Source organism: Pyrgilauda ruficollis, unplaced genomic scaffold, assembly GCF_017590135.1.
Source record: "Pyrgilauda ruficollis isolate IOZ18807 unplaced genomic scaffold, ASM1759013v1 scaffold15, whole genome shotgun sequence".
Classification (NCBI taxonomy): Eukaryota; Metazoa; Chordata; class Aves; order Passeriformes; family Passeridae; genus Pyrgilauda; species Pyrgilauda ruficollis.
Genome location: NW_024513654.1, coordinates 13,729,548 through 13,753,648, shown reverse-complemented (window position 1 = coordinate 13,753,648; position 24,101 = coordinate 13,729,548). Strand labels below are relative to the sequence as shown.

General features: G+C 58.9%; 3 protein-coding genes across 9 annotated transcripts; 1 reads left to right on the top strand and 2 right to left on the bottom strand.

The window, feature by feature from the left end:
• Positions 1-6: 6 nt before the first annotated feature.
• On the bottom strand, positions 7-3,736 carry ANKRD2 (ankyrin repeat domain 2). Its single transcript, XM_041460972.1, is given in 10 exon segments — positions 7-203; positions 293-391; positions 666-764; positions 881-979; positions 1,208-1,306; positions 1,443-1,550; positions 1,736-1,897; positions 1,977-2,090; positions 2,480-2,611; positions 2,613-3,736. Coding segments are annotated over 10 exon segments (1,152 nt in total). The 5' UTR covers positions 2,748-3,736; the 3' UTR covers positions 7-98.
• A 152-nt stretch (positions 3,737-3,888) lies between these two features.
• On the bottom strand, positions 3,889-8,890 carry UBTD1 (ubiquitin domain containing 1). Of its 2 annotated transcripts, none has more exons than XM_041460974.1 (3): positions 8,813-8,890; positions 4,943-5,170; positions 3,889-4,715 (listed from the first exon to the last, which is right to left on the bottom strand). In XM_041460974.1, the coding sequence occupies exons 1-3, from the start codon at positions 8,880-8,882 to the stop codon at positions 4,330-4,332; spliced, it is 684 nt and encodes a 227-aa protein (XP_041316908.1). In that variant the 5' UTR covers positions 8,883-8,890; the 3' UTR covers positions 3,889-4,329. The 2 variants fall into 2 exon arrangements, with proteins under 2 accessions (XP_041316908.1, XP_041316909.1); XM_041460975.1 differs by lacking the exon at positions 8,813-8,890 and adding an exon at positions 8,078-8,355.
• Positions 8,891-8,907: 17 nt separating this feature from the next.
• MMS19 (MMS19 homolog, cytosolic iron-sulfur assembly component) lies at positions 8,908-24,097 on the top strand. 6 transcript variants are annotated; one of them, XM_041460958.1, is made up of 31 exons: positions 8,908-9,049; positions 12,658-12,706; positions 13,431-13,531; positions 15,023-15,108; positions 15,526-15,600; positions 16,156-16,225; positions 16,422-16,550; positions 16,762-16,823; positions 17,103-17,189; positions 17,479-17,553; positions 17,828-17,905; positions 18,196-18,334; positions 18,687-18,841; positions 19,023-19,101; positions 19,352-19,477; positions 19,777-19,858; positions 20,191-20,288; positions 20,616-20,783; positions 21,019-21,174; positions 21,422-21,521; positions 21,675-21,777; positions 21,887-21,961; positions 22,095-22,221; positions 22,304-22,404; positions 22,472-22,528; positions 22,640-22,826; positions 22,939-23,021; positions 23,121-23,285; positions 23,365-23,424; positions 23,543-23,643; positions 23,723-24,097. In XM_041460958.1, the coding sequence occupies exons 1-31, from the start codon at positions 8,953-8,955 to the stop codon at positions 23,748-23,750; spliced, it is 3,099 nt and encodes a 1,032-aa protein (XP_041316892.1). In that variant the 5' UTR covers positions 8,908-8,952; the 3' UTR covers positions 23,751-24,097. The 6 variants fall into 6 exon arrangements, with proteins under 6 accessions (XP_041316892.1, XP_041316893.1, XP_041316895.1 ...); XM_041460959.1 differs by having other exon boundaries at positions 8,909-9,049; positions 20,646-20,783; XM_041460960.1 differs by lacking the exon at positions 8,908-9,049 and adding an exon at positions 11,831-11,851.
• The last annotated feature ends 4 nt before the right edge of the window (positions 24,098-24,101 follow it).

The window sequence follows — 24,101 nt, the reverse complement described above, 5'->3', positions numbered from 1 at the left end:
AAACACTGCTCTTTGCTAACTTTTATTGACACAGACAAGTCTTGTCTGGATCATGCTCCTTGGAGCTGAGCCCAGCCCCTGGTCCCTGCCTGGTGCCATCATGCAGGGACCTCCATCTCCCCCTGTGGCTGCTCCTTGGTCTCCAGCGCCTGGCGTGTGTCCACCTGCCACTGCTGCACCAGGTCTGTCGGGGTCTTGCCAGCCTGCAAGGGTGGGCAGAGAGAGGCTGGGCACAGGGTGATGCAACAGGATGGGGCAGCAAATGGCCTCAGTGCTGGCCCCACACACTCACCTCATTCTTGGCCATCATGTCAGCCCCGTGCAGGATCAGCGTTTTGATGATCTTGTAGCGACTGAGCCGTGTGGCATCATGCAGTGCTGTGTCACCTTCCTGAGAGACACAGCTTCACTGGAGATTGTGGGCCAGGGACAAGGATCCTCTGCCTGCCCCCAGCACTGCTCCCCAGTCCCCAGCACACCAATCTCCACACAAATAAAGGGGACCGTTCCTGTCCCAGACCTGGCTGCGGCTGTAACCACCCTGGGGCAGGGATGTGTGTATCCAGATGTGCCCCACCGTGGGTACTGGAAGCCCTTGGAGGGGTCAGCAAAGACAGGGGGATCAGTGTTGCCCCCAGTGATGCCTGCATGGCTGCAGCACTCACCCTGTCTGGGGCATTGATAGCCACCCCGCAGTGGATGAGATGCTCCACAATGTCAAGGTGTCCGGTTCGGGTGGCCACGTGAAGGGGTGTGCTGAGCAGCTTGAGGGGGGATGAGATGGACATCAGGGGGGATCAGCACCCCCACATGCTAACCCAACAGAGGGTCAGCTCTGGTACCCCTGGCACAGCCCTATGACCTGCTCTGCCCTGCTCACCTTGTCCTTCACATTGAGGTCTGCCCCGCGGTCCTGCAGCAGTTTGACAGCATCCAGGTGCCCACCCCGGCAGGCCCAGTGCACGGCAGTGCAGTCCAGCTGGACATACAGTGCTGTGTCATGGTGGGGGACACCGCTACCCTGTACCTGTCCCCTGCCCCAGCAGGTCCCCATGCTGGAGCTGAACTGGCGGAGCCCTGCTGCAGCCACCTCCGTGATGGGGACAGCACTGCCCCACTGCAGGGTCCCCAGTCCTGCTGTAGTTCTGGCTGCAACACACCCAGATGCTCAGACCAGCATGCAGCTGGAAGCAGAGTCCAGCCTCACCCGGTCCCTGAAGTCAACAGTGGCCCCACTGTCCAGCAGCTTCTGCAGGATTTCCATGTGTCCCTCCAGCGAGGAGCGGTGCAGAGCTGTGCGGTGGAACTGCGGGACAGGGTGGCACATTGGAGGACAGATGCATCTTCCCCTGCCCGTCTGGTTGTACCTCCAGCCCTGTCCCAAGGGTCCCAGCCCTCACCCACAGGCATGGTGGGGCTCGGCTGCATGCCAGGGTTGCTACCTCATCACATGTGTCAGGGGAGCCACCGTCTGCCAGGAACTTCTCGATGACGTGCATCTTGCCCTGGACAGCGGCTCGCAGGAAGGTCTCTGGCTCCACAGGCCCGTCCTGGCAATGGCACAGGCTCAGGGCTGGGGCAGCGCAGGGGTACAGGAGAGGGGACCACATGGGGGCCCCCTGCCCTGCTTCCCCAGGGAGGTCTCTGAGTGGCAGGGTGACCCAGGGGCTGGCCTGTGGGTGGTCCAGCCCCTCTCCCAGCAGCCCCCTCCCACACCGTGGAACCCCTGACGTACAATCTCCAGGGGCTCAGGTGGTGGGGTGGGCTCGGGGGTGGCTGCCCGCTCTGCCCGGCGCTGCCGGCGCTGCTTGCGGAGCTCAATGAGTCGTTGGATGCTCCCCACGTCGATGATCTCCCGCCTCAGATCCACTGAACTCCTCCGCACCTTCTCCTGGCCCTGGTGAGCACACACAGTGCCCCATCTGACTTGTCTGTGACCAGCCACCCCTGGCCACTCTGAGCCCCAACCCACTCACCTTGATGGCCTCAAGGCCCCAGTTCCTGGGCCCACAGCGTTTCTCCTCCTCCAGATCAGGTGTGTTCATCCGCTCCACGGCCGGCGGCTCCCGTGCTCCATCCCCTTTGAGTTTCTGCACAGGCACAGCGGGCGCTGCATGGTCTTGTCTGGGCACAGAGCAGCCCCACTGCCTCCATCCTCAGCCTGCCGGGGAAGGTGGCTCTGGGCATGGCTCCACTCGCCGCTGAGGTCTGTGGGGTGCTTGGCAGCCCTTGGGCTTGCGCTTGCCTGCCCACCCTGTTTGGTAAGCTGGGCACCTGCTGGCTGCTCAGTTCTGCCCCATGGGCTAGAGCTGCCGGGTTGGGAACTTGATCCCCCTGAGAGCCCTTGGACACCTTCATACATCCCCCAGGATGGCAAGGTCGGTGCCAGCCTCCTCACATCCGAGTCCCTAATGATGGACAGAGTACAATGGGGGTTCCTACTACAGCCCAGGAAGGTTCCCCTGCCCCATGGACCCACCTCCTCCTTCTCCTCCTCTGCCAGCTTCTGCTCGATCAGCTCCTTGGCCCGTTCCACATCCAGCTCCATGTCTGCCTGCAGTGCACAGTCCTGTGAAGGATGTGTCCTCTTCTTCTTGCTACCACAGGCAGGGAGTTCCCAGTCCTGGCTCCGGGTGCTGCCGGCAGCTTTGCTGGCTGTGGGGCTTTATGCTGCTGGCCCCTCTGTCCCACAGCCCAAGGGCACCAACAGCTGTGGCTGCTCCACATGACTGGGGCAGCTTTGTCATGAGCTCACCCTCCTGCTTTCTGGCCCTGACTCACCTCTCCAGCCCCACACCCTCTTAAAGAGACCCCCCCACACACACACACCCTGGGTTTTACCAGGACATCTGTGCTTATTATGGGGAGCTGCAGTGTGCAGAACCTGTGACAGCCAGTCAGGAGAGGCTCAGCAGAACAGGGACATGATCCAGGGTCATCCCATAGGCATGGCACATATGCCTGTGCCACCCAGCCTGGGCAAGCAAGATGCTCCCATGGTTCCCATCTTTCTCCAATCAGATGCTGTAACAGCCAACATTGCCCAAGGTTCCCTGGCACCTTGGGCAGGATGGGGGCCTGAGGGGTCCTGCCCACCCCAAAGAGCGGCAATGGGTCCTCTCAAGTCTCTCAGCCAGCAGCAGGCAGCACGGGATGCCAGGAATCATGGCCCCTCCATGCTGCTTTAGAGGATGACCTCAGGTGTAGAACATTCTGAGCAGCCCTGCCAGGGTCCCTGAGGCTGCCTGGCCCCCCTCCACAGCACATGGCAGTCTGGCAGCAGGAGACTGGCCTCACGTGGGGCCAACAGGCAGAGCCCGCAGCTATTCCCGGCAGCAGGAACATTGTTCAACCCTCCTGAGAACTCCCCCCTTGTAAGATGAGGTCAACACTGCCTTGTGCCGGGACAGTTAATGCGCTGGGCACCGTCCACCAGCACAGGACCTGGGGGAGGGACGGGCAGCTACACGTCACTGCTACCCTCCTGGGCAGTTCCCAGGGCCATCCTTGGGTGCCCTGTCCCATGGGTGTGACAGCCTCCCATGGCAGAAGGACTATTTTCACCAGGGCAGGCCATGGTGGCCATGAAGGTAATCTTGGGACTTTCCCCTCCATGGACTGTCCCGCCTAGCTCAAGGGCAGACACAAGCTTAAACCTCCAGAGGGGAAGTACCAGGAAAGGGAGGTGGTGACCCCACACTAAGAAGCAGCCAGAATGACAATGGGACAATGCAGGGGAGGGGTCCTGGCAAGCAAACAGCCAGGGTGGGCAGGACAGGGTCAGGGTGGCACTAGGGAGAAGAGCTGGGGTGTCCAGGCTACCCTTGACCACCCTGTGCCCATTCTGACATGGGAGCAGATACAGGACAGGCACAGGGACCTCATGGCTATGGGTTACAGCCCCCTCCAGCCTGTCCCCAAGGCCAGAGGAAGGATGAAAAGGCTTTATTGATAAATACAGACTATGTACAGAGGGGAGACATCTCCACCCAGCCCAGCACCCCACGGGTCTCCTGGCCAGGGGGAAGCCAGAGCCCAGTGGGTCACAGCCTCTCCCTGCCGGCACAGCCTGGCAGAGGAGCCCCAGCCCCAGAGACATTTGGTCTCGAACCTCCTTCAGCAAACACGGCGCCTGCCCGTGTCCCCGGCCAAGGGCAGCCACCATGGTGGCACAGCCCCATGCAGACCTTCCTGGGGGGTTACCTGTGTGGCAGCCTCAGGGGGGAGCAGGAGCAGCTCCGGATGGGCCAGAACACAGCACAGGGAATCCCCAGAGGTGCCACTGTCCCCCAGCCCCCTGCCCTCTCCCCTCAACCAGTAGGGGGTGGCTCAGTTCCTGGGTGGAAGGGGCTGGTTGACAATCACTTGCACAACAAAATCCTTCTGGATCTTGGTCTCCTGCAGTCGTGTGCGGTCAGTGAGCAGCTTGCCTGAGAAGAACCAGCGCTGCCAGGCCAGGTCAATGCCCTCCTGCGCCTGCAGCTGCTTCTTCAGCTGCCCGATGGTGTCACTCATGCTGGCGCTGAGCCGCAGGTCCTTGCCGGTGGAGAGGCGCACCTTGAGGGTGAACTCCCGACGGGCGTTGGGCAGAGGCTCAGCCGGTTCCACCGCCTCCTCCTCGCTCCGCTCCAGGATCAGGTTGACGGGGGGTGCAAGGCAGTAGACGGGCAGCTGGTACCGGTTGCCCAGCTCATCATAGCACTCCGTCAGGGACCCTGGGGACAGCAGGATAAGATGCTAAGGGTGGGCATCCCCATGGACCACTCAAATGGGGACAGGGTCACCTCAAGCAGGCTGGCACAGCCTGCCTTTCTCATCTTGGCTGGGCTGAGCTCTGGATGGCAGGTGGGAGCCCCTTTCTACTCCAGCCTGGGACCCCCATGTGCCCAGATATGGGGCACTCAGCACGCAGCCCACCCAAATGCCCAGTGCTGACCCTCACCATGGGGCAGGGTGATACTGGCTCCATCGAGGATGGCCTGGGCCAGGCTGTGGTCATTGGCTTCTACAGCATAGGCAGCTGCCTTCAGGGCATCCCAGATCTCCTTGCGGCCTTCGAAGGCTGGTGCCGTGTCCCAAAACTCGTCCCGCTTGCTGCGCAGCTGCCCGTCTGTCATGGGGTAGTCACTCTTCCACTTGGGACACTCCTTCTTCAGGGGCTCATTGCGGCCTGCAGAGGTGGGGATATTCAGCCAAAGGACAGGGTTTCCCCTCGGGTCCTGAGCCCCCCACCTCCCCACAACCACAGGTTCTTCCTGGGGACCTCTTGCACCCCACCCTGTCCAGTGAACAACAGCCCCCGATGTAGCCGGGGTAACTGGCCTAAGCAAGCCTGGCCCAAGATCCCACTGGCCCCACAGCAGTTGCTCCCCAAGTGACACCCTTTACCCCCAGGGGGACAAGGGCTCTTGTTTCCTTGCTTGGGGGACCAGCCACTGCCCTGTAGGGTAGTCACAGGGCCTCGGGGCCCTTTGAGGCAGCGCAGTATTTATAGCTTGGGGAATTAGCCAGGAAATAAGCTGGTGAGTCGGAACGAGAAGGGGATTACAAAGGCTGAGCTGCAGCAGAGGGGGTCAGGACTTCACTGTCCCCTCTGCCCACCCTGGGATGACAGGGACCAGCTGCAGGCAAGACAGCGTCCCGGGAATTAGGGGGACAGAGAGCATCACTGCCAGACTGCAGGTGCCCCAGCAACGGGCTGAACCAGTCCCTAGCCACATCCCCACAGACCTTCAGCAGCCAGCATTGCCCAGGGATCTGAGCCACCCCAGTGCCAGTCCCAGATCACCATGCCCTCACTACACTGGGCTGTGGCCCTGTGGGAACAGCCCTGTCCCATCGGTCCCACAGCCAGGCCAGACACGTGGGGCAGGAAGGAGCTGTTGTCACTCCCAGCTGAGCTGGGGACAATGAATGATAACAGCTCCTTCCTGCCACCCCCCTCCCTGAGCTGGCCAGGCAGCGCCCCTCCTCTGGGGACAGGATGAGGGGAAAGTGAGGCTCCAGCTGGGCAGGAAGATGCCGGTGCCCACACAGCGTCCTGCCAGGCAAGGTAATGCCACACACCCCAGCCACTGGAGACAGCCACCACCGCCAGCTGTGGGCTGAGCCGAGTTCCCCAGGCAGCTGCTCCTGAGCAAGGGTGCGCTGACACGCAGCACTCCATGTCCTTTTCAATTGTACCAGCCCTGCCCCACCCTGCCCAAGACCCCTGGAGCCAGCATAGCATCTCTTCCCAGCAAGCCACCTCAGGGGTCCCCAAGGGGCACAGGTGCTCAGCTACCCCAGGGCTGGGCACCCAGCATCCCTGGCAGGCAGCATCCTGCCCACATCCCTGGAGGAGCAAGGGCAGCCGGCTGCAGCCAGTGCTGCCGATTCAGCAGTCACGGTGCTGGGCCAGAGGGATTTGCAGCACCACAGGACACGGCAAGGTCAGAGGCAACACCTGCCCCAGGAGGGCAGCAGGGAAGTGTCCACAGCCAGCCTGAAGGACATGTCTGGGATCATGTCCCTGCACTGCTATGGCATCAGGCTGGGGCTCATGTTCTCACAGCCAGGACTCCTGGCCAGCACTCCCAGTGAGCACCATTCCCCCAGCTCTGCTTGCAACAAAGGGAAGAGGCTGGCCCAGGAGAGGCAGCAGGACTGGAGCTGTGGGGGTCGGCTGTGGCAGGGAGCAGGGACAGGCCGTGGCTGCCTCGTGTGTACAGATATGCCCAGCAGCCTTGCCCAGGTAGGCAGGGGCTTAAGCCTAGTCTATTTATTGCTACCACCCAGCTGGGCCTGCACCTTCTAATCACCTCCTGCTGCTCTATTCCTAGCCCCTTGTGCAACTCTCCATGACAGCACCACCAGACAGGTCCATCCGCTCGCTGTGCCCGGACTCGAGCCAACAGGATCTGGCTGGCAGCCTGCTGCCTCCTGCCCTGTGCCTGCAGCACCCTGCCCGTGGCTCAGCCCCTCGCCGTGCCCTGCTGAGGGACCCCCAGGCAGGAGGATGTGACTCAAAGGCTTCCCTGCCCTGGGCTTGCTCCCTGCCTGCAGGAGCCTTAGGCAGCCCCAGCTGACAGGTCCTGGAGGCCCCAGAGAAGATATCAGCCAGAAGGCAGCAGTGCTGGCTGATCCACTCCCGAGCCAGGCAGGGGTGGGATGCTGCGTGCCACTGACCACCCCAAGGACAATATTGTCACCTGCTGCCGGGAGTCGTGGAAGGATCACTCCACAGGGGGTCACAACAAGCCCCAGCCAGGGCAGGAGCTGGCCAGACAGGTGAGCAGCTTAGCAGGGCCCCTATGGCAGCAGAGGTGTGCAGGCAGAGCACTGCTCCCTGCTGATGGTAAGTCCTCATGTACTGGGACCTGCTGGCCCAGGGCAGTGTCCCCATACTGCTGGTGAGAGCAGCCGTAGCCTTGCTTCATCCCCCACACCTGCTGAGCACTCCCATGGGCTGGTGGGACCATGCAAGCAAAGGCAGGACGCAGCCAGGGCACCTGGCACAAGGGACAGCCCTGCTCTCCCAGGAAGGGACATACTGGAAGAAAGCAGCAGCAGCGACTGCCAGCAGCATACCAGGAGAGCAACTGGGGATGGAGACACAGGCTCTGCAGCCAGCTGTTGCCTGGCACGGGAGGAGATCACACAGATCCAGATGTTGGGATCTGACCCCACCCCCCATCACAGCAGCCTGAGCTACAAGGCAATGGCCCCACATCCCACCAAGCTGAGGGAACAGTCAGCCAGGAACCCAGGCCTCAGCGATACCCGAAAGAAGGCACTCCTGGGGGGCAAAGTGAGTCGGGGTGGGAGAGCTACCACCCCAATCCATCCCAGCAGGGCATCCCCGGGGCAGGCTGGCACACCTGGAGCCCCACGCGGTGGGGGCGGCTGCCCACGGCACAGCAGCCACGGCACCCTGCACGTGCTGCCGGATGGCGAGCACCGTCCCACGGAAAACGCCCTTCCCTCCCTCCCTCATCCCAGCTGCAGGCGAGGGCCGGGGCGTCCCGTCCCGGGCACACGCTTCCTGCCCCTCCTCTCCCGCCGCCCACTACCGCTCTGCCATAAACACGGTAATTACCGGCTGCGGCGGCACCGGCCGGGGAGGCGGCAAGGGAAAGGCGTGATTCATCCTACCAGCCCACGGCTTCTCCACCAAAAGTCCACAGTACCCATCCCCGCGGCCCCCGGGACCCTCCGGCATGGCATCACGGGGAAGCGCCTCATGGCACCCGGGTGTTCGGTACCGGTAACTCCGGGGGGTTGCACCAGCCCCGCCGCTGCTCTCCGGACCGGCGCAGCCGCTCCCTGCCCTAGCCGCACCTCGCGAAGCCCCGGGGCAGCGCGGACGCGGTGGCGCCCGCCGGCAGCCGCCAGGTGCACGGGACGGCAGGGACCGCGAGCAGGCAGCACCCTCCGTTGGCAGGACGCTGCCGAGCCCAGACCGGGGGCATCCGCCACCCCGCAGTCCTGCCCGGACAGCACTTCCCGGGAGGAGCCGGGACCTGGCAGGGCTCGGCTGGACGCGCTGCGCACCCCAGCCCTGACCCCGCACAGCCTCCGGGGCACCGGGACGGGAGCCGCCGTTCCTGTCCGCTCCCGAGGCCGCGCACCGAACCGAGATCCTCGGCGTCCGGGGACCCCGAGGGCACAGAGCGGCTCCTGGGGTTGTGCGAGGGAGGAGTTGTCCCGTGGCGGACTGCGCCCCTCCGGTGCCCACGTTCCTCCCGCGCCACCCCTAGGGGGACACGGGACCCCCCCCCCGCTCCAGTGCCCCCGATCACGGGGGTGCCCAGCCCGAACGACCCCCGCTCACCTGCTCGCTTGCGGGTGTTGCCGCCGGCCGCGGGCCGCTCCCGGCGCTGCCGCCCCACGCAGCCGCCCATGGCGGGGCCCGCCCCCGCGCACGCGCTGGCGGGGTGGGGGGGCCGGGCCGCTGCCCTGAGCGCGGGTGTCATGGCGGCGGCCGGGGCGGAGGCTGAGGCTCTCGCCGCCTCCGTCCGGGACTTCGTGTCCGGGCAGCAGGACGGCCGTGCCGCGGAGGTGGCGGCAGGTACCGCGCGGGGGCGGGGCGGGGAGGGGCGGGACGGGACTGGGCGTGGGCACCGCGGCGAGGCCGGGCTGGGCCTGGGGCGGGCGTGGGCACGGGCGCGTGGTGGCGGTGTGGGGAGGGGTTTGGGAGGAAGCGTGGGGCTGCGGGGCAGGGCAGTAAAGAGACTGGAGGCGAGGCGAGGCGAGGCGAGGCGCGGGACAGAGCGTGTCTGTGGGTTGTGAGGCTGCCGTGCGAAGCAGGGCACGTGGGAATGGTAGGGTAGGGCCTGCAGCTCGGAGCTGCCGAGGAGAGGTGCGGTAGGAGCGGGACAGCCGCGAGGGTGAGGGGTTCCAGGAGCGACGCAGATGTGGGCGGCAGAGAAAGCGACAGTGGGACGAGAGCTCTTGGTCTTGCCGAGGGACCGTGGGAGGTGATGGTTGCAGACTGCCCTCACTGTGGTTTCTCCCCCTTTCCTAGCAGGGCTTTGGCATTTGTTTCATCGGATAATTTATCCTTCTCCTCCGAACAGCAATTGGGTGACCGTTGCATTAGGGAAGCTACAGCTTCAGGAATGTGTCTTTCTGAGGCTAAGGTGATATTTTTGTGTGTGTAGGCAGTGGCTTCAGCATGTTTCAGGAAGGAACTCAGAGAGCTGAGAAGGGTTATTGTTGAGTTACATTACACACACAGGTAGCTTCTAGACCTTTCCCAAGGCCTGATGGCTTGTGAACTGCTATGTAGTGTCTTGGTGATGAGATGAGCTGGCAAAACAGAAAGCTAACCCAGTGGCCCATGTAACACAGAGTGAAGAAAATGCTGAGGAAATTTGGAGGAATTCACTAAACTGTGTGACATTCAAGTTGTTGCAGAAGGGTTACACAGTCTCTGACATGTTTAGAATATACATGGGGAAGGATAACCTTACAACAGCTGTTGTCACTTGATGTCATGTTACAGAAGAGCCGGGAGAAAGCTTTGTCTCTTTTAAGACATACAAAGATAATTGCTCCCCCCTTGCTTCTCCCAGCTCTTTTCAGCCGTGTGGCTCTTGTGACAAGCCCACCTTCCCGAACAGAGGAGCTGGCAAGTGTCCTTGAGCCCCTCTGACCTCATACAGCACCACACATCAGAAAGGATTAAATTGCATTGTGTATCCTTGAGCAGAAGGATAGGGAGGTCTTTTCTAAGCTCATGGCCATTGTGCAATTGCTGTAACAAACACATTGAGCTTCCCCACTTTGTTGCTAAGGACTAAAATGAGCATAACTTGGCAAGTGGCCTAAAGGCCTTGGTGCTGTCACAGGCAGGTTGGGCTGCATGGGTCAGTGGGTGGCAGGAGGAGGCTGAATTAATCCTAAAAATGGGGAGAGAAGGACAGTGCTGTTACAGAATCCATTACACATTCCCTGTGAATGTTGTCCTCACATTTTGAAGGTGTGGGGGAAACAAGAAGGGAAGTCCTCCAGAAGCGACCGATACTCAGAAGGACACTGAAAGGGGAGAGACCTGTCAGGAAAGAGAGCAGCTTGGTTCAGAGTAGCAATCCAGCACAGGGTGAATGGCTTGCTTCTGTTGAGTCTCTGGGGGCTACAGGAATGCCAGAATAGCCAGGCAGCCCTTCCTGGTAAAGGGATTCAAAGTGCCTGATTAACCTTGGGGCATGTGTGCTGCTGCCAGATGTGAGGCAGCAGTTTCAGGCTCACCACTGTGCCTGCCCTGCTGATGGGGCAGGTCCAGTGAGCTGTGCTGGCGCTCACTCCGTGGCCTGTGTGGTGCTGGCCACGAGCACACCACACTCACAGGCTGTGCCAGGGAGGGGTGGCCACACCGTGTGAGACAGAGCTGGTCACACCTGGGTCCCTGAGAACGCAGGGAGCGCCCTCACTGAGCTGAGCAAAGGAGCTGCTGACCTCGGGGTGTATCAGTACCTGACTGTGGTTTGGCCATCACACTGCAGCTCTTTCCTGTTGAGTAGGGAACCAGAAGCTTTGTGTAGAGCTGCTTTCAGTCTCTGCAGACACAGAGAGGCAGAGCACCTGGCCACAGAGATGGCATTTGTCTCAGACTTTTTCTGTGATGGTGCAGAGGCACAAGGGCTCTTCATGAGCTTGCAGAGCAAAATATTGGGATGCTGGATGTGGAGGGGCCATCCAGGCTCTCTCTGCAGCACACTTTGCTTTGGCTGGTGCAAAGCATCTGCTTGCTGTTTCACTGTTGTTTTTCTGCAGGAAATTTTGCCAGCACGTCATGGCTGTCTCTGAGGGCGCCCCCTTTTCAGTCTGTGCCTGTCAATTCTGAGACCTGCTGGGCTCTTTTTCCACACAACTCCCCTTATCTGTTCTCTTTCTCAGTTCAGGCTCCCTCTCCCTGCTGGGCCAGGCAGGATTGAAAGCTTTGTCTCTGGAGTCAGGACTGCCTTCTGTCAGAACACACTGTCAGAAAACACTGTCATCCCATCCCTAGAGACAGGACTATGATGAACAGTGTGTCTTAATACTGGAATTAACTGCTTAGGAAGAGACAGTAAATGCTTGCAGCAGCAGGAGACACTAGCTGGAACAAGGCCTGGGAAAGCCCATAATGAAACCTTTGGGCTTCTGAGAGGGTGAGTGCCCTGTCAGCCGTGTAGGTTCAGCAGGGCAGAGAGGTGAGCAGGTCCCTCCAGAGTGCCCAAAAGAGCCCCTGGGTAAAGACAGTGAGTCTCAGTGACTTTAATTTTTTTTTGGTGGAGGAATGCTGTTTTGTCCAGGCAGAGAGTGAGGGGTGCTGCTTGTTTACCAGCAATGTCACTTGACACCTGAGCTGCAGGTTAGGGGTCTGAAGGTAAGCCAGTCCCTTGCCTGCCAGCCTATGTCTGAGCAGAGGACATACACAGAGCTTTCCTTCTGGGGAGGTGCCACATTGGCAGTGGGTGGCAGGAATGGAGAACCTGCCCTTCTGCCAAGGTTCTTGTAAGGTGCAGCAAGCAGGTCCTTACCAAAGCCTCCTGAGGAGTGACTCTTCCCCCAGTTGAATTGCAGGAGTACAGAGGCAGTAGGTGAATGAGGCAACCTGGCAAGGAATTTGAGTCAGAGTTGGAAACAGACTCCAGGAATCTCAGCATTTTATCTTCCTCTGACCACAAAACTGCCTTTCCCTGTGCCCTCCATCTTGGAAGAAGTTAGTGCAGTTCTTGCACAGTGTGGAGGTGATGGAGCCAAGGTGGGAAGCTGAGTGATCCCTAATGTCTGCGCTGCTTGTTCAGCCACTTCTCCCTCTGGAAGCACCTGGAGAGCTGCCCTCTGTCTCTTCACAGCATGCTCACATTAGAGAAGGGGGTTTTAGTATCTCAGAGAAGTGGAGCACAGCAAGACCTCTCTTAGGAGCCACACACAGCCATGCTTCAGGGAGAGGCTGAGGCAAAGTGGAGACAAGTTCTCCCCTGGCTGTCTGCTCTCAGTCTCAGAGGTGTTTGCAGGCAGGGCTGGAGGCAGCCCCACTAGTTGAGTGCACGTGGCTCCTTTGGTGCTTGGTGAGGAGTCAGCACTGACCGGCCGTTCCCAGGGCAGTGCTGGGATGTGTCGCAGCATCCATCTCCAGCAACATGCCTGCATGATCTCTGGTTCACTCTCTTTACCTCCTTTGTCCAGGGGTGAAAGATGGAAGGTGGACAGTGCTGCAGCTTGTGGAAGCCCTGGGGTAAGAAAAGCCTTATGCAAGTTATACATTGGGTAAGGGCCTTGCAGGGGACATTCCCAGAAGGAGGATAGTGAGAAGGACAAGTGTGCTCATCCAGGATGAGCTTCAGCTCTGGATGACACATTGCAGTGGGTAGGATGTTGTCTGCTCGCAGTGTGGGGCTTGAGCAGTGCTTTGCCCTCCCTGGATGTGGGAGCTCTTTGGGAAAGAGCAAGGCCAGAGCAGCTCTTGATGCTCTCCCAGGACAGAGGAGAGATGTTGTGGCAGGCAGCATGCTGCAGGGCACTTTTCAGTTGGGGCTACCCCAGCAAGAGCTGCCTGAGCACACAGCTGCACAACACCATGTCACAGGTTGGCTGGCACTCAGCTTCTGCAAACTGTCCATGGCCTAGGCTCATTTCTCCCAAGATGGGGGCTGGGTTTGCCTCACTGCAAGAGGCTTTATCCTTTTTGATCCTTGTGATCTTGGGAGCATGGTGCAAGAGCAATTTCTTTGATCTGACTTGAGAACTTGGATTTCTTTCTGCATGGTTCCGGGGCTGAGTGCACACATGCAGCACAGACAGGGGGAGAGGAGTCTGTTTCCATGCCAGCAAGTCAGGCATGGTTGGGCCCACAGAGGGGCACCTCTTTGGTTTTGTAATGTGCCTGCTCAGGATGTGCTTCCTGCTTGGATGTACCTGCTCACAACAGGCTTCTTGGGCTTTCTCCCCTCTTGGCCTAGGTTTTGCCTGGAGAACACAGATCCTCGGATGCGAGGGCGAGGCATCCAGCTGTTGTCACAAGTCCTGCTCCAGTGTTACTCCCTACTCCAGGAGAAGGAAGGTAAGGGCTTTTCTGACCCTTGAGTGTCTGGCTGGGGACAAAGCCTGTGCCATTAAAATGTCTGTCCTGCAATTGGCAAAGGGATTGATTTAACACTGTGACAACCTTGTACATGTCTCTAAGAGTCAAAGTCCAAAGTCCATGAAGCTTTGCGCTGCAGCCTTTTAGCCAAACTCACCACACAATTTAGGTCACTGTCTGAATACACCAAATTGCTGGACAGCTGGGGCCCCTGACAGTGCGTGGGCGTTGCACACCAAGGTGTGCTCAGTGCCACGTGGGACACATTGGGGATACATCTGTATGTCAATCCTTGGGTGGTGACTCCGAGCAGGAAGACTGTCCTTCACACACCAAGTCACGCTGCAGCCCTGCAGCCTGACCAGATTAACTCAGGAGGAATCCTGAGGCCTGGGGAGGAGGGGAGATCAGTGTAAGGATGAGAATGGACTGGGGTGGGGAGGGGAAGATGCCATGTTCATGGAGGCAAGGAGAAGGTCTGCCTCTGTTAAACGCCCCATAGCAGCTGGCTGGCAACAGGGAAAGCCAGTAAGTGCTAACAAACTTTGGCTTTGGCTTGGGCTTGGGGGTCTTGCAGATGGGAAGCTGAACTTATGCTGGCAGGCTGGCTATACAGGGGGCCCAGCTAGTAAGTAAGGTGGAGGGAGGATAAAATTAAAAGATGCTTAGTCCTTGGAATTTGGCTGTCTTTGGCTGGAGCCAGGCAGGGCTGAGAGCAGCTGTGCATAGAACCTTATCTACTGCAGTAGCTGGAGACGGGTGTGATGACTGATGGGAATTGGGGTGCTCTGGAGGGGCAGCCAGAAGTGGGGAGGTTCAGTGGGGATACTTGAAGGAGAAAAGAGACTCAGGGCAATTGAGCAAGGGGAGTGAGCTATGTTAGAGCCTCGTGTCACTGCTCACGCAGGTAATTTCTCAAGCGCTGCGTCAGGCTGCCTCCTGGGGGGCTGAGTTTCTGCAGCAGCTGTGGGCACAGGATGCTGCTAGCCGGCTCTTCCAGTCTGCTTCCTGCTGCCACTCCCCAGGGCTGGGGTGTGCAGGCGCCCGTGGCCGTGACTCAGGGGCCAGGAACGTGTTGTGGAGCCAAGTTGGAGGAAGCCAGAACTCCTGCCCCTGCTCTGTACCCCACCCCATGACATCCTCCAGCCTCTGCTGAGCAGACTGCCACTCTGCTGCTGGTGTCTGCATCCACATGTCTGGACAGGCCAGGGCAAATGCCTCTTGGGTAGCTCCAGCACTTCTGCAGCAGCCAGAGGTGGCTGCTGCCCTGCTGCAATTAGGTGTGGGCTGCTTACAAGAGGAGGGCAAAGGTGTTGGAGCCAGGTGGGTGCACCCAAAAGCAGCAGTTTGTCCCATTCACCAGTGCAAGATGTGCTCACTCTTAATCCATCAGCTTATGGTTGAGCTGGGGCCAGCACCCAGCAACTGCGTTTCCTTGGGCTAACACACATGGGTGTCTGTTTCTGACAGTGCTGCATCTGGTCCTGTTCTATGAGAGCCGGCTGCAAGATAATCACCTAGTGATTCCCTCGGTGCTCCAGGGACTCCGGGCACTGGTGAGCTTACACCCCCAGCCCACAGTGCTGGGATGCATTCCCCTGCAGTGTCAGGGAGGTGCAACACCTGGGTATGGGTTGGAGCACTGTGTCGAGCAGGGCCTGGCTGGGCTGTCAGCCCATCTGGCAGCATTGCCCTGTCTCCTCTCTTCTGCTGTGCCTCTTGTGGAGGAGCTGGGGACAGGAGACTGCCTTGATTTTGTGCCCTGTATTGGGTAGTGGGGCAAGGATTCCCTGGCCACCCTGGGGAGCAGCACAGATGATGGGCATCTTATCCTGTTCTGTCTGGGGAGGGGGTGGTGAGCTCTCCCTGTTGTGGAAGAGGATCTTTTAGGCAGCTGCCACATGGAGGCAGGAGATCTGTTATGTGGCTGCCATCATGGTATTCTACTCTTGCTTTTCTCTTTCTGTCCCCAGAGCATGTGTGAGGTCCTGTCCCCAGGGCTAGCAGTGTCTGTGCTCAAAGCCATATTCCAGGAGGTACATGTGCAGGTGAGCAATGTGATTTCCTATCCTCCTGTCCTTGATCTCTGCTCCCTGTGTGTCTGGGGATGGCCTACCTGCCCTGAGGACTGGCTACATTTAGCACAGTACAATGCTTCTGCAGAGCTCAGAGACAGCTTGGCTCACTGCAAGAGAGACTGTGAGAGACAGACAGCAGCCAAGAATCCTGTTTGGCCCTTGTCCTCTCTTTACTCAGCCCTAGGGGAATTATTTCCTTTTGTTCCATTCTCTGTGTTTAAGTGTCCCCAGTCCAATTCTCCTCACATGTAAGATTGTTTTTGCTGGCAGTGCCTTGGGCAGCATGCATGGCCCTGGTGTGACTGATAGTGCATTCATGCAGTGATGGGACAGAGTCATGTCCATGTGCCATTGCATAGGCACGTGCATGCTTTGCATGTGATAAATGGGATCTCTGTGCAAGGAAGCAGCAGCTGAGCTGCTGGGGGTCCTGCTCTCTCAAGGGTGTGTCTTGCCCATGGGGTAGTGGGTAGCTGTGCTGCCATGTGTAGAGGATGGTTTTGATTGGTCTGCTCCTCCCTTCAGTCCTTGCTGCAGCTGGACCGCCACACAGTCTACAGCATCATCACCAACTTCATGAGCACCAGGGAGGAAGGTGAGGGGGCAGATGCCAGAGCCACTCTGGGATTGTTGAAGCTGGGAAAATGACTCACTTTCACTTTCTCCAAGGGCTCTGTGACTCTGCCTGGGAGACCTGGAAACAGACTGTGGGGCTGGGGCAACTTGGCTGATTTAATGCCGTGTTGTAAGGTCTGATGTCCTGCACCTGCTCACACTCCTTCTTTCTGCAGAGCTGAAGGGCCTGGGTGCCAACTTCACCTTCGGCTTTATCCAGGTCATGGATGGGGAGAAGGATCCCCGCAATCTGCTGGTGGCCTTCCAGATTGTGCATGATCTCATTGCTAAGGACTATGCCCTGGGTGAGCCTAAACCTGCTGCTATACAGAGCTGACTGGGAAACATATCCTTTTTCTTTGAGCTGTTGGAGAGATGGCTCTTGTGTCTGACTAGAATGGGGTGGTTCCTAACATGTTTTAAAAGCTGCAGAGCTGGCCTACTGTGGGTGCTGAACAGAGCTGCTGTGCCTTTTTTGCCCAATATCTTTGCTCACCCCCTCTCTTCTGTCTGCAGGTCCCTTTGTGGAGGAGCTGTTTGAAGTTACATCCTGCTACTTCCCTGTTGATTTTACTCCAGTGAGTGAGTCTGCCATGTGCCACAGCCTATTCTTTGTTTCTTTCTGGTGTTTTCCTAGGGGATTATGTCCTTTCCAGGGAATGGGATGAGAGGGTGGCCAAGGGTCTTGGCTGGGCAGTGTTCAGCTGTGGTACCAGGCTGACAGGCTGGTGCCAAGCTAGCTGCATTGACTAGTGCTGCTGCTGCCATGCTGGAGATGAAATGATGCAGCCTTGGCTGGTGGCTGGGTTGGGATGTTTCCTCAATGGTGGGTGACCTGCTCTCTGCTTCCTTTCCAGCCCCCCAATGATCCTCATGGCATCCAGAGGGAAGACCTGATCCTGAGTCTCCGGGCTGTACTGGCCTCCACAACCCAGTTTGCTGAGGTACAAAGCTCATTGGGGATTCATTGTTCCCTTAGCACAGGCTGCCTTTCGTAGTGCTGCAGCTCCTGCTGTAACTCTGTGGAATGGGAAAAACTGGGATCAGGATCTTGCACTTGGGCAGCCCTGTCTCCTGCTGGGGCTGGTCATGGGGAGGGTGCTGACTGACACCCTGGGAAGGGGCTGCCTGTTGCAGACACCCCTTCCTGGCAGAGGCTGAACTTGCAGCCTTGCAGGGCCATGGACAAGGTGGTACAAGGGATGGGCTGAATTAAAGTGTTTCTCTCTGCAGTTCCTTCTCCCTCTGCTTATTGAGAAGTTGGACTCAGAACTGCAAAGTGCCAAGCTTGACTCGCTGCAGACTCTGGTAAGGGGAGATCCCCTACTCCTTTCAGCCTACAGCTGATCTGTGGCAGCAGCAGCTGCCAGCCACTTCTGAGCCCTTCTTCCTGCCAGCCAGAGACTCTCACTTGCAGAACCACAATTTCCAGAGTTGTGGTTCAGTCTGCATCACTCTTTCCTGTTTTTCTTGAGTGATTTGTGCAGCTCAGCATGAGCCTTCCAGAATGGGCAGTGTCCCGGCACCGTGTCCCCCTGGTACTGGCTTCTCTGTGATGCTTTCTCCTGGCTCCCTCTTGCAGACTGCCTGCTGTGCCATCTATGGGCAGAAGGAGCTGCAGGAATTCCTTCCCAGCCTCTGGTCATCCCTGCGCAGAGAGGTGAGTACTGCCGGGCTCCCCCTTGGCTGGGCTTCTGCTGAGCAGGAGTTCTCAACCAGACCGGGAGGGCCCCATATCTCCCAGCTGTCCACACCTGTGACCTTGGATTGCCCCAGCTGAAAAGTGGAGGGGACAGGCCAGCCATATCAGTATGTCCGTGTGGCTTGAATGTGGCATGCTGCGTGTTCAAATCACGTAGGAGCCTGAGCTCTTCGGCCTGCATTGGGAACCTGAAGCCTGTGCTTGTTGTCAGCAATGGAATTCAGCTCATCCTATGGCCTTTCCTCCAGGTGTTCCAGACAGCAAGTGAGAAGATAGAGATGGAATGCCTGGCTGCACTGCGTGCCCTCTCTGCCTGCCTCTCCCGCTCCGTGCTCAGCTCTGATTCTGAGGATCTGCTGGATTCCTTCCTCAGCAGCATCCTGCAAGGTAGCTAACAGAGACCTGCCCCATGCAGCCAGGCCTGAAAGCATCCTCCTAGGTAGAGATCTGCCTTCCTCTTCACTTTCAAGCCTCTTTTCTTTCTAGTCCTCACAGCAAATTTTGGCTTCTCCAAGGTAATTGGCTGCAGGAAGGGAGGACAAGGGAATTGAGCTGCTTCCATCTCTGCTGGAACTGCACTCTGTGTGCTTGGAGCTGTGGGAAGCTGCTCAGTTGAGGAGGCTGTGCTGCAGCTCAGAGCTGCGCCCTGGCAGCACGTTGCAGCCCCGCTATCAGCTGTGTCCTGCACGCGAGGCAGAGGAGCTCTGCGCCGGTGCAGCTGACGCCCAGCCTATCTCAGATTGCAGGCACCATCTGTGCGAGCCCGACATGAAGCTGGTGTGGCCCAGTGCCAAACTCTTGCAGGCAGCAGCGGGTGCCTCCCTCCGCACCTACCACCGCATCACCCACAGCGTCCTGCCCCTGCTGCTGGAGCAGTACACCAAGCACACACAGGTGAGAGGCACCCACTGGCTCCACAGGGCCTGGGGGCAGCAGGGTGTCTGAGAGGATGTCCTTCCTGTGGGAGTGTGGGTAGAGACCCCATGGGCACCCTGTGGCCTCACAGTGCTAGGCTGAGGTGCAGCTCTGTTGCAGCAGTGACGGTGATCTGGGTTAAACCTTTGTGTCCCTGCAGAGCAGCCAGAGGAGGACAATCCTGGAAATGCTGCTAGGCTTCCTGGAGTTGCAGCAGAAGTGGGGACATGTGGAAGAAGGTGAGGGTGACTGGTCCCTCTGGAGGCATCTGCGTCCCAAGGGCTGCTGGCTCTGACCTCACTTTCCTGTATGTTGACATACAAGGAAAACTCCCAGTGTGGCTGCATGTGTGAGCCCCCGCCACGTGCCAGGGACCCTGCATGATTGGATATCAAATGCAGCACCCCAGAAAGGGTCTGTCAAGTGCTGTGATGGTGGCTGTGTGGTGACAGCCAGACACTGGCAGTGATTCCATGCCCCTCTCTCCAGATGAGAGCACTCTGCTGTCGCTCCAAGGCCCGGTTTGCTCTGTGGTGTTCTCGGCGCTGCTGGATTCCAGTGTGCAGCTGCAGCTGGTTGGGATCAAGGCACTGACTGTCCTGGGCTCCCTGCAAGGTTGGTGCCTTTTTTCCCTTGGGACAGAGGGAGGTGTCACTGTGTTCTGAGACACAGTGGCTGCTGGGACATCCTTGCCTGCTGCCTGTAAGGGCACAGGAGTAGCAGCAGCATGTTCTACCCAAGCCATGAGCTCCAGGGACATTTGGTCTCTCTCTTGCCTGTTTGTGCTGGGCACCTTTTATCTCTGGCATTTGGTGTGCTGCTGCATTGCTGCTGGCCTGGATGAGGAGGAAGGATTCTGTCCAGCATCTCTGCCTTTGGCCAAGGGTAGGATTCCTCTATGGCTCTTGTTACAGGCTTCCTGTCTTCCTCTGATCTGGAGCTGGTTGTGGATCACCTCATCCGTCTTGCTCTGCATGAGGAGGATTCCCAGAGCAGGTGAGGTGCATCACAGAGTCGCCCACACTCTGGGAAGAGGAACAAAGCCTGGCTTTGCTGCAGAGAGGGTCTGTAGTCTGAGGGAAAGCATAGGAACTCTCTGAACAAGACTACATGGAATAAACCAGACAATTCATGGGCTGGAAATAAGAAAGTCTGAGCCTGTCAAAGCAGGGCTTCTGCTCTGCCTACCTGATGGGGGGGAAAAAGGCAAGTTGCTGAGAAATGGGGTTCTGGAGACACCTTCTGGCCAGGTCTGTGCAGCTGGTGTACAAGCAGCCCTGGATTTGCAGTCCTTGCATCACCTTTTCCACTCTCTTTCCCCCTGGCAGTGAAGCAGCGATGGAGGTGGCTGGGTCCTTGGCCCCCACCTACCCAAAGGTTTTCTCTGGACACATGGTACCCAGGCTTGAAAAGGAGCTGCAGTCAGGTAGGGCTGGGAAAGGAGTGGTTTTGGGGTAAAGCCTTTCCCATCCCCATTGGGCTCCTGCCAGGCAGTGGGGCTGTGTTGTGTAGGTCGGTGGCTATCCTTGGGGGATTCCCAATGCAGGCACTGTGTGCTGGCACAGGGAAGGCTGTGGTTGGTCTGGTAGCCAGCCTGTGTGGGGCCAGGACCACCCTTGTGGGAAGGAGCTGCCCAGCTGCAGAGCAGGCAGAGTGCCTTGAGCCTGGCATGGGCTGGGTCTGCTGTGCTGCTTCACCCCATCCACCCTGGCAGGGTCTGAGCCCTGACTGTCCTTGGGTGGGGTGTCCCCAGGTCCCCCTCTGAGGTGTGTTTCCTCTTCAGAGCGGGAGGAGAGCTACCACAACTGCCACTCCTTGCAGCAGCGCTGCCTGCAGGCCCTGGCAGCTGTGTCCACCCACACCAGCATCGTGAAGGAGACTGTCCCCATCCTGCTACAGCATCTCCAGAAGGTGCTGAAAGGTAATGGAGCTCCTGCAGGTAGCTCCACAGAGCAGTGTCTGGGCAGGAGCTTCCTCTGTTACTGGTGGTGGCTGGGAGAGAGCTGGAATGGGAGTGGTACAAGGAATCCACACCTGGGCTGTGAATCCCACTGGTGGAGTGGGAGTCAGAAGAGCTGCATTGTCCCAGGATCCTGGTGCAGATCAGGGGGCTGGGTGTTGAGGCTGTTTGACTTGGTGGTGACTCTGCCCTGCAGGGACTGAGGCCAAGAACACCCAAGACATGATCTCTGTGTGCCAGAGCCTGCACCGCGTGGCCCTGCAGTGCCAACAGGATGCCGAGGGCTGCTGGTACTTCCACCAGACAGTGGTGCCGTGCTTGCTGGCCATGGCTGTGCAGGCAGCCATGCCAGGTAAGCGCAGGGCTGGAGTGGGAAAGGGGAGAACAGGCAATGCCTGGGCTCTCAGGGATCCTTGATCCTGCAGTCAGTGCTGCTGCTGATGCCTTTTGGCATCCATGGCCCTCAAGAGTGGGGTGCACTGCTGCCTGCCCTTGTCCCAGAGCCCTGCCCCACTCTGGTGTGTGTTCAGGGGGCTGTGCCTGCCTCCTCCTTCTGAACAGCAGGCTCCAGCAAGTTTCATTCCTCCCACTACCTGCAGAGAGCACCCATACACTGCCAGGCAAGGCACTGCTGGAGGAAGAGGTGCTGGCTGCCATGATCCCAGTCATCAGTGCTGCCACCACTCACCTGAGCCCTGAGTGAGTGAAGCTGGGGCAGGCAGCTGGGTGCTCCATCGTGGGGAGGGAGCAGGCTGCATGCCCCCTGCTACTATCTGTACAGGGTGACCCTGTGCCTCCTGGGAGGTCTCCGGTGACCTTTCCAGAGCAGCACATTACAATGTCTTTTCCTAGGCTGGCTGCCCAGAGTGTGTCTCATGTGGTGCCACTCTTTCTGAAAGGAGATGTCTCCTTCCTACCCCAAAACAGTTTTCCCTGCTCCTTCCAGCCTTTCGGGGTATGTTTGGTGATTGGGGCTGGGGCACCAGAATGGGCCAGCAATGAGGATATTTGCACAGGCTGGTAGCAAGGACTGTGATGACATGGACACCGTTCTTCCCTTGCAGGATGGGGAATGCTTGGAGGCACAGAGACGCCTGGTTGCCCTCCTCATGGCCTTCGTCTGCTCCTTGCCCCGTGATGTACGTTGATGGGGAGCAGGATGGAGAGGAGCCTGCTCAAGCACCCTCCAGCCTCTGTCCACACCAAGCTCCATGGACAGACAGAGGGAGCAGCTGCAGCCCTGGGCCATAACACGTTCTGTGTCTCTTCCAGGTGGCAATTCCTCAGCAGGAATGGCTGCTCCGGGAGCTGCTGGCATTGAGCTGTTCCTGCAACTGTCCGTTCACAGCCACCACAGCTGCCAAGTGCTTTGCAGGGCTGGTGAACAAGCACCCAGCAGGTAAGGGGGCTGGGGCAGATGCCAGGTGTCCCTGCCCACTGCTGACAGGAGGAATGGCTCAGCTTATCCCTTCCATTCCCAGGGCAGCAGCTGGATGAAATCCTGCAACTTGCAGTGAACAGGATGGAGCCCAGCCTTGCGGAGGGGCCCCGCCGAACACAGGCACTCACCTTGCTGCTCTGGGTAAGGCCTGCCCTGGATGAGGGGGGCTGGGGGACCCAGACTGGCACTGACTGTTCTACCTGCACAGGTGACCAAAGCCCTGGTGCTGCGCTACCACCCCCTGAGCTCTTGCCTGACAGACAAGGTAGGTGGTAGTGAGGCTGGATGGTGACTAAGAAACCTGCCTTGCTCCCCCATGGCTGGCTGGGGACCTCCAGGATCAAGGCATTCCATCTCAGGGCTCTCTCCCTTGCAGCTGCTGGGCCTGCTGGGTGACACGGAGCTGGGCCCTGCCACAGCTGATGGCTTCTCCTTGCTCATGGCCGAGTCCCCGGACGTGCTGCACAAGGGCTGCCATGCTGATGTGCGCATCATGTTCCGCCAGCGCTTCTTCACTGACAACGTCCCCAAGCTGGTGCAAGGCTTCCATGGGGCTGGCCCCGGTGAGTGGCCACCCCCAGCCCAGCCTCACCACTCCTGACCCTTTAACCAGGGAACCTGAGCCAGCATCTCCTCCTTCTTCAGGCTGCTTGTAATCATCTCTGCTCTCCACAGATGTGAAGGCCAATTACCTGAAGGGCCTGTCGCATGTGCTCAATCACCTCCCCAAACCTGTGCTGGTGACAGAGCTACCCACGGTAAGAGCCAGCCAGGGTGGCAAGCAGGGTGAGCTGTGACATTGTGGAGTGCATGATTTACGGTTACTCGTTACTCCTGTGTTCTCCCTCTCTCTGCAGCTGCTTTCCCTCCTGCTTGAGGCCTTGTCCTGCTCAGATCGTGTAGTACAGCTCTCCACACTGAGCTGCCTCCACCCACTGCTGCTCGAAGCTCCCCAGATTATGAGCCTGCATGTCGACACACTGGTCACCAAGTTCCTCAACCTCACCTCCAGCCCCACCATGGTGCGTGCACCCCCTCCTTCCTCCCTGCTATGCCCCTCTCTCGTGCCCCTTGTGCTGCCCTCATCCCTGTCTGTTCCAGGCTGTCCGCATCGCCGCCCTGCGCTGTGCCCACGCCCTTACCAGTCTGCCCACAACAGTGGTAAGTGCTTCTGCAGCACCCTGCTGCCTGCTCCTGCATGTAGAGGTGCAAGGGGCTCCCAAACCTCTTGGGCAGCCAGCATCCATTTCTCTCACAAAGAGCCCCTTGTGTCCTACAGCTGCTCCCATACAAGGGCCGAGTTATCCGGGCACTGGCCAAGCCTTTGGATGACAAAAAGAGGCTGGTGCGGAAGGAAGCAGTGGCAGCACGTGGAGAATGGTGAGTGTGTGGAAGTAGCTGCTGAGGGGGTGCCAGTGTGTAGGGGACATGGCTGATGGCACCATCTCTGTCCCTGTAGGTTCCTGCTCGGGAGCCCAGGCAGGTGAGCACCCTGTGTCCCCTTTCTCCGTTGACCAACAGTCTGACCAGCGCCTTGCTAAGCCTCCAAGTCATCTGACCAAATGCCACGGACCCTCTGGATCCTGAGAGCCCAGCACTGCCCCGAGTGCTAGGGCTGGAGCATGCAGGCCAGCAGACAGCACCCCTCACTGCAGTCCCTTCCCAGCACCCACAGCAGGGAAGGAGCTATGCTGCTTGTGGCTTGCCCACCCTCTGCTGCTGCCAGGGACAGTGATGGACAGCCCCTGCCACATGTGAGTGGAGAGGACAGGTCTGTGCACACATGTGGTGTGTGACAACCCATGTACCAGAAGAATAAATACATCTGTTTTGATAAT

Coding starts and splice junctions, on each gene's coding strand:
- MMS19 (XM_041460958.1), top strand. CDS start 8,953: ATGGCGGCGGCCGGGGCGGAGGCTGAGGCTCTCGCCGCCTCCGTCCGG. Junction 17,554..17,827: donor TTGACTCGCTGCAGACTCTG/GTAAGGGGAGAT, acceptor TCCCTCTTGCAG/ACTGCCTGCTGTGCCATCTA. Junction 21,778..21,886: donor GCTCCTTCCAGCCTTTCGGG/GTATGTTTGGTG, acceptor CTTCCCTTGCAG/GATGGGGAATGCTTGGAGGC.
- UBTD1 (XM_041460974.1), bottom strand. CDS start 8,882: ATGGGCGGCTGCGTGGGGCGGCAGCGCCGGGAGCGGCCCGCGGCCGGC. Junction 5,171..8,812: donor CAACACCCGCAAGCGAGCAG/GTGAGCGGGGGT, acceptor CCACCTCTGCAG/GCCGCAATGAGCCCCTGAAG. Junction 4,716..4,942: donor CAGTATCACCCTGCCCCATG/GTGAGGGTCAGC, acceptor TGCTGTCCCCAG/GGTCCCTGACGGAGTGCTAT.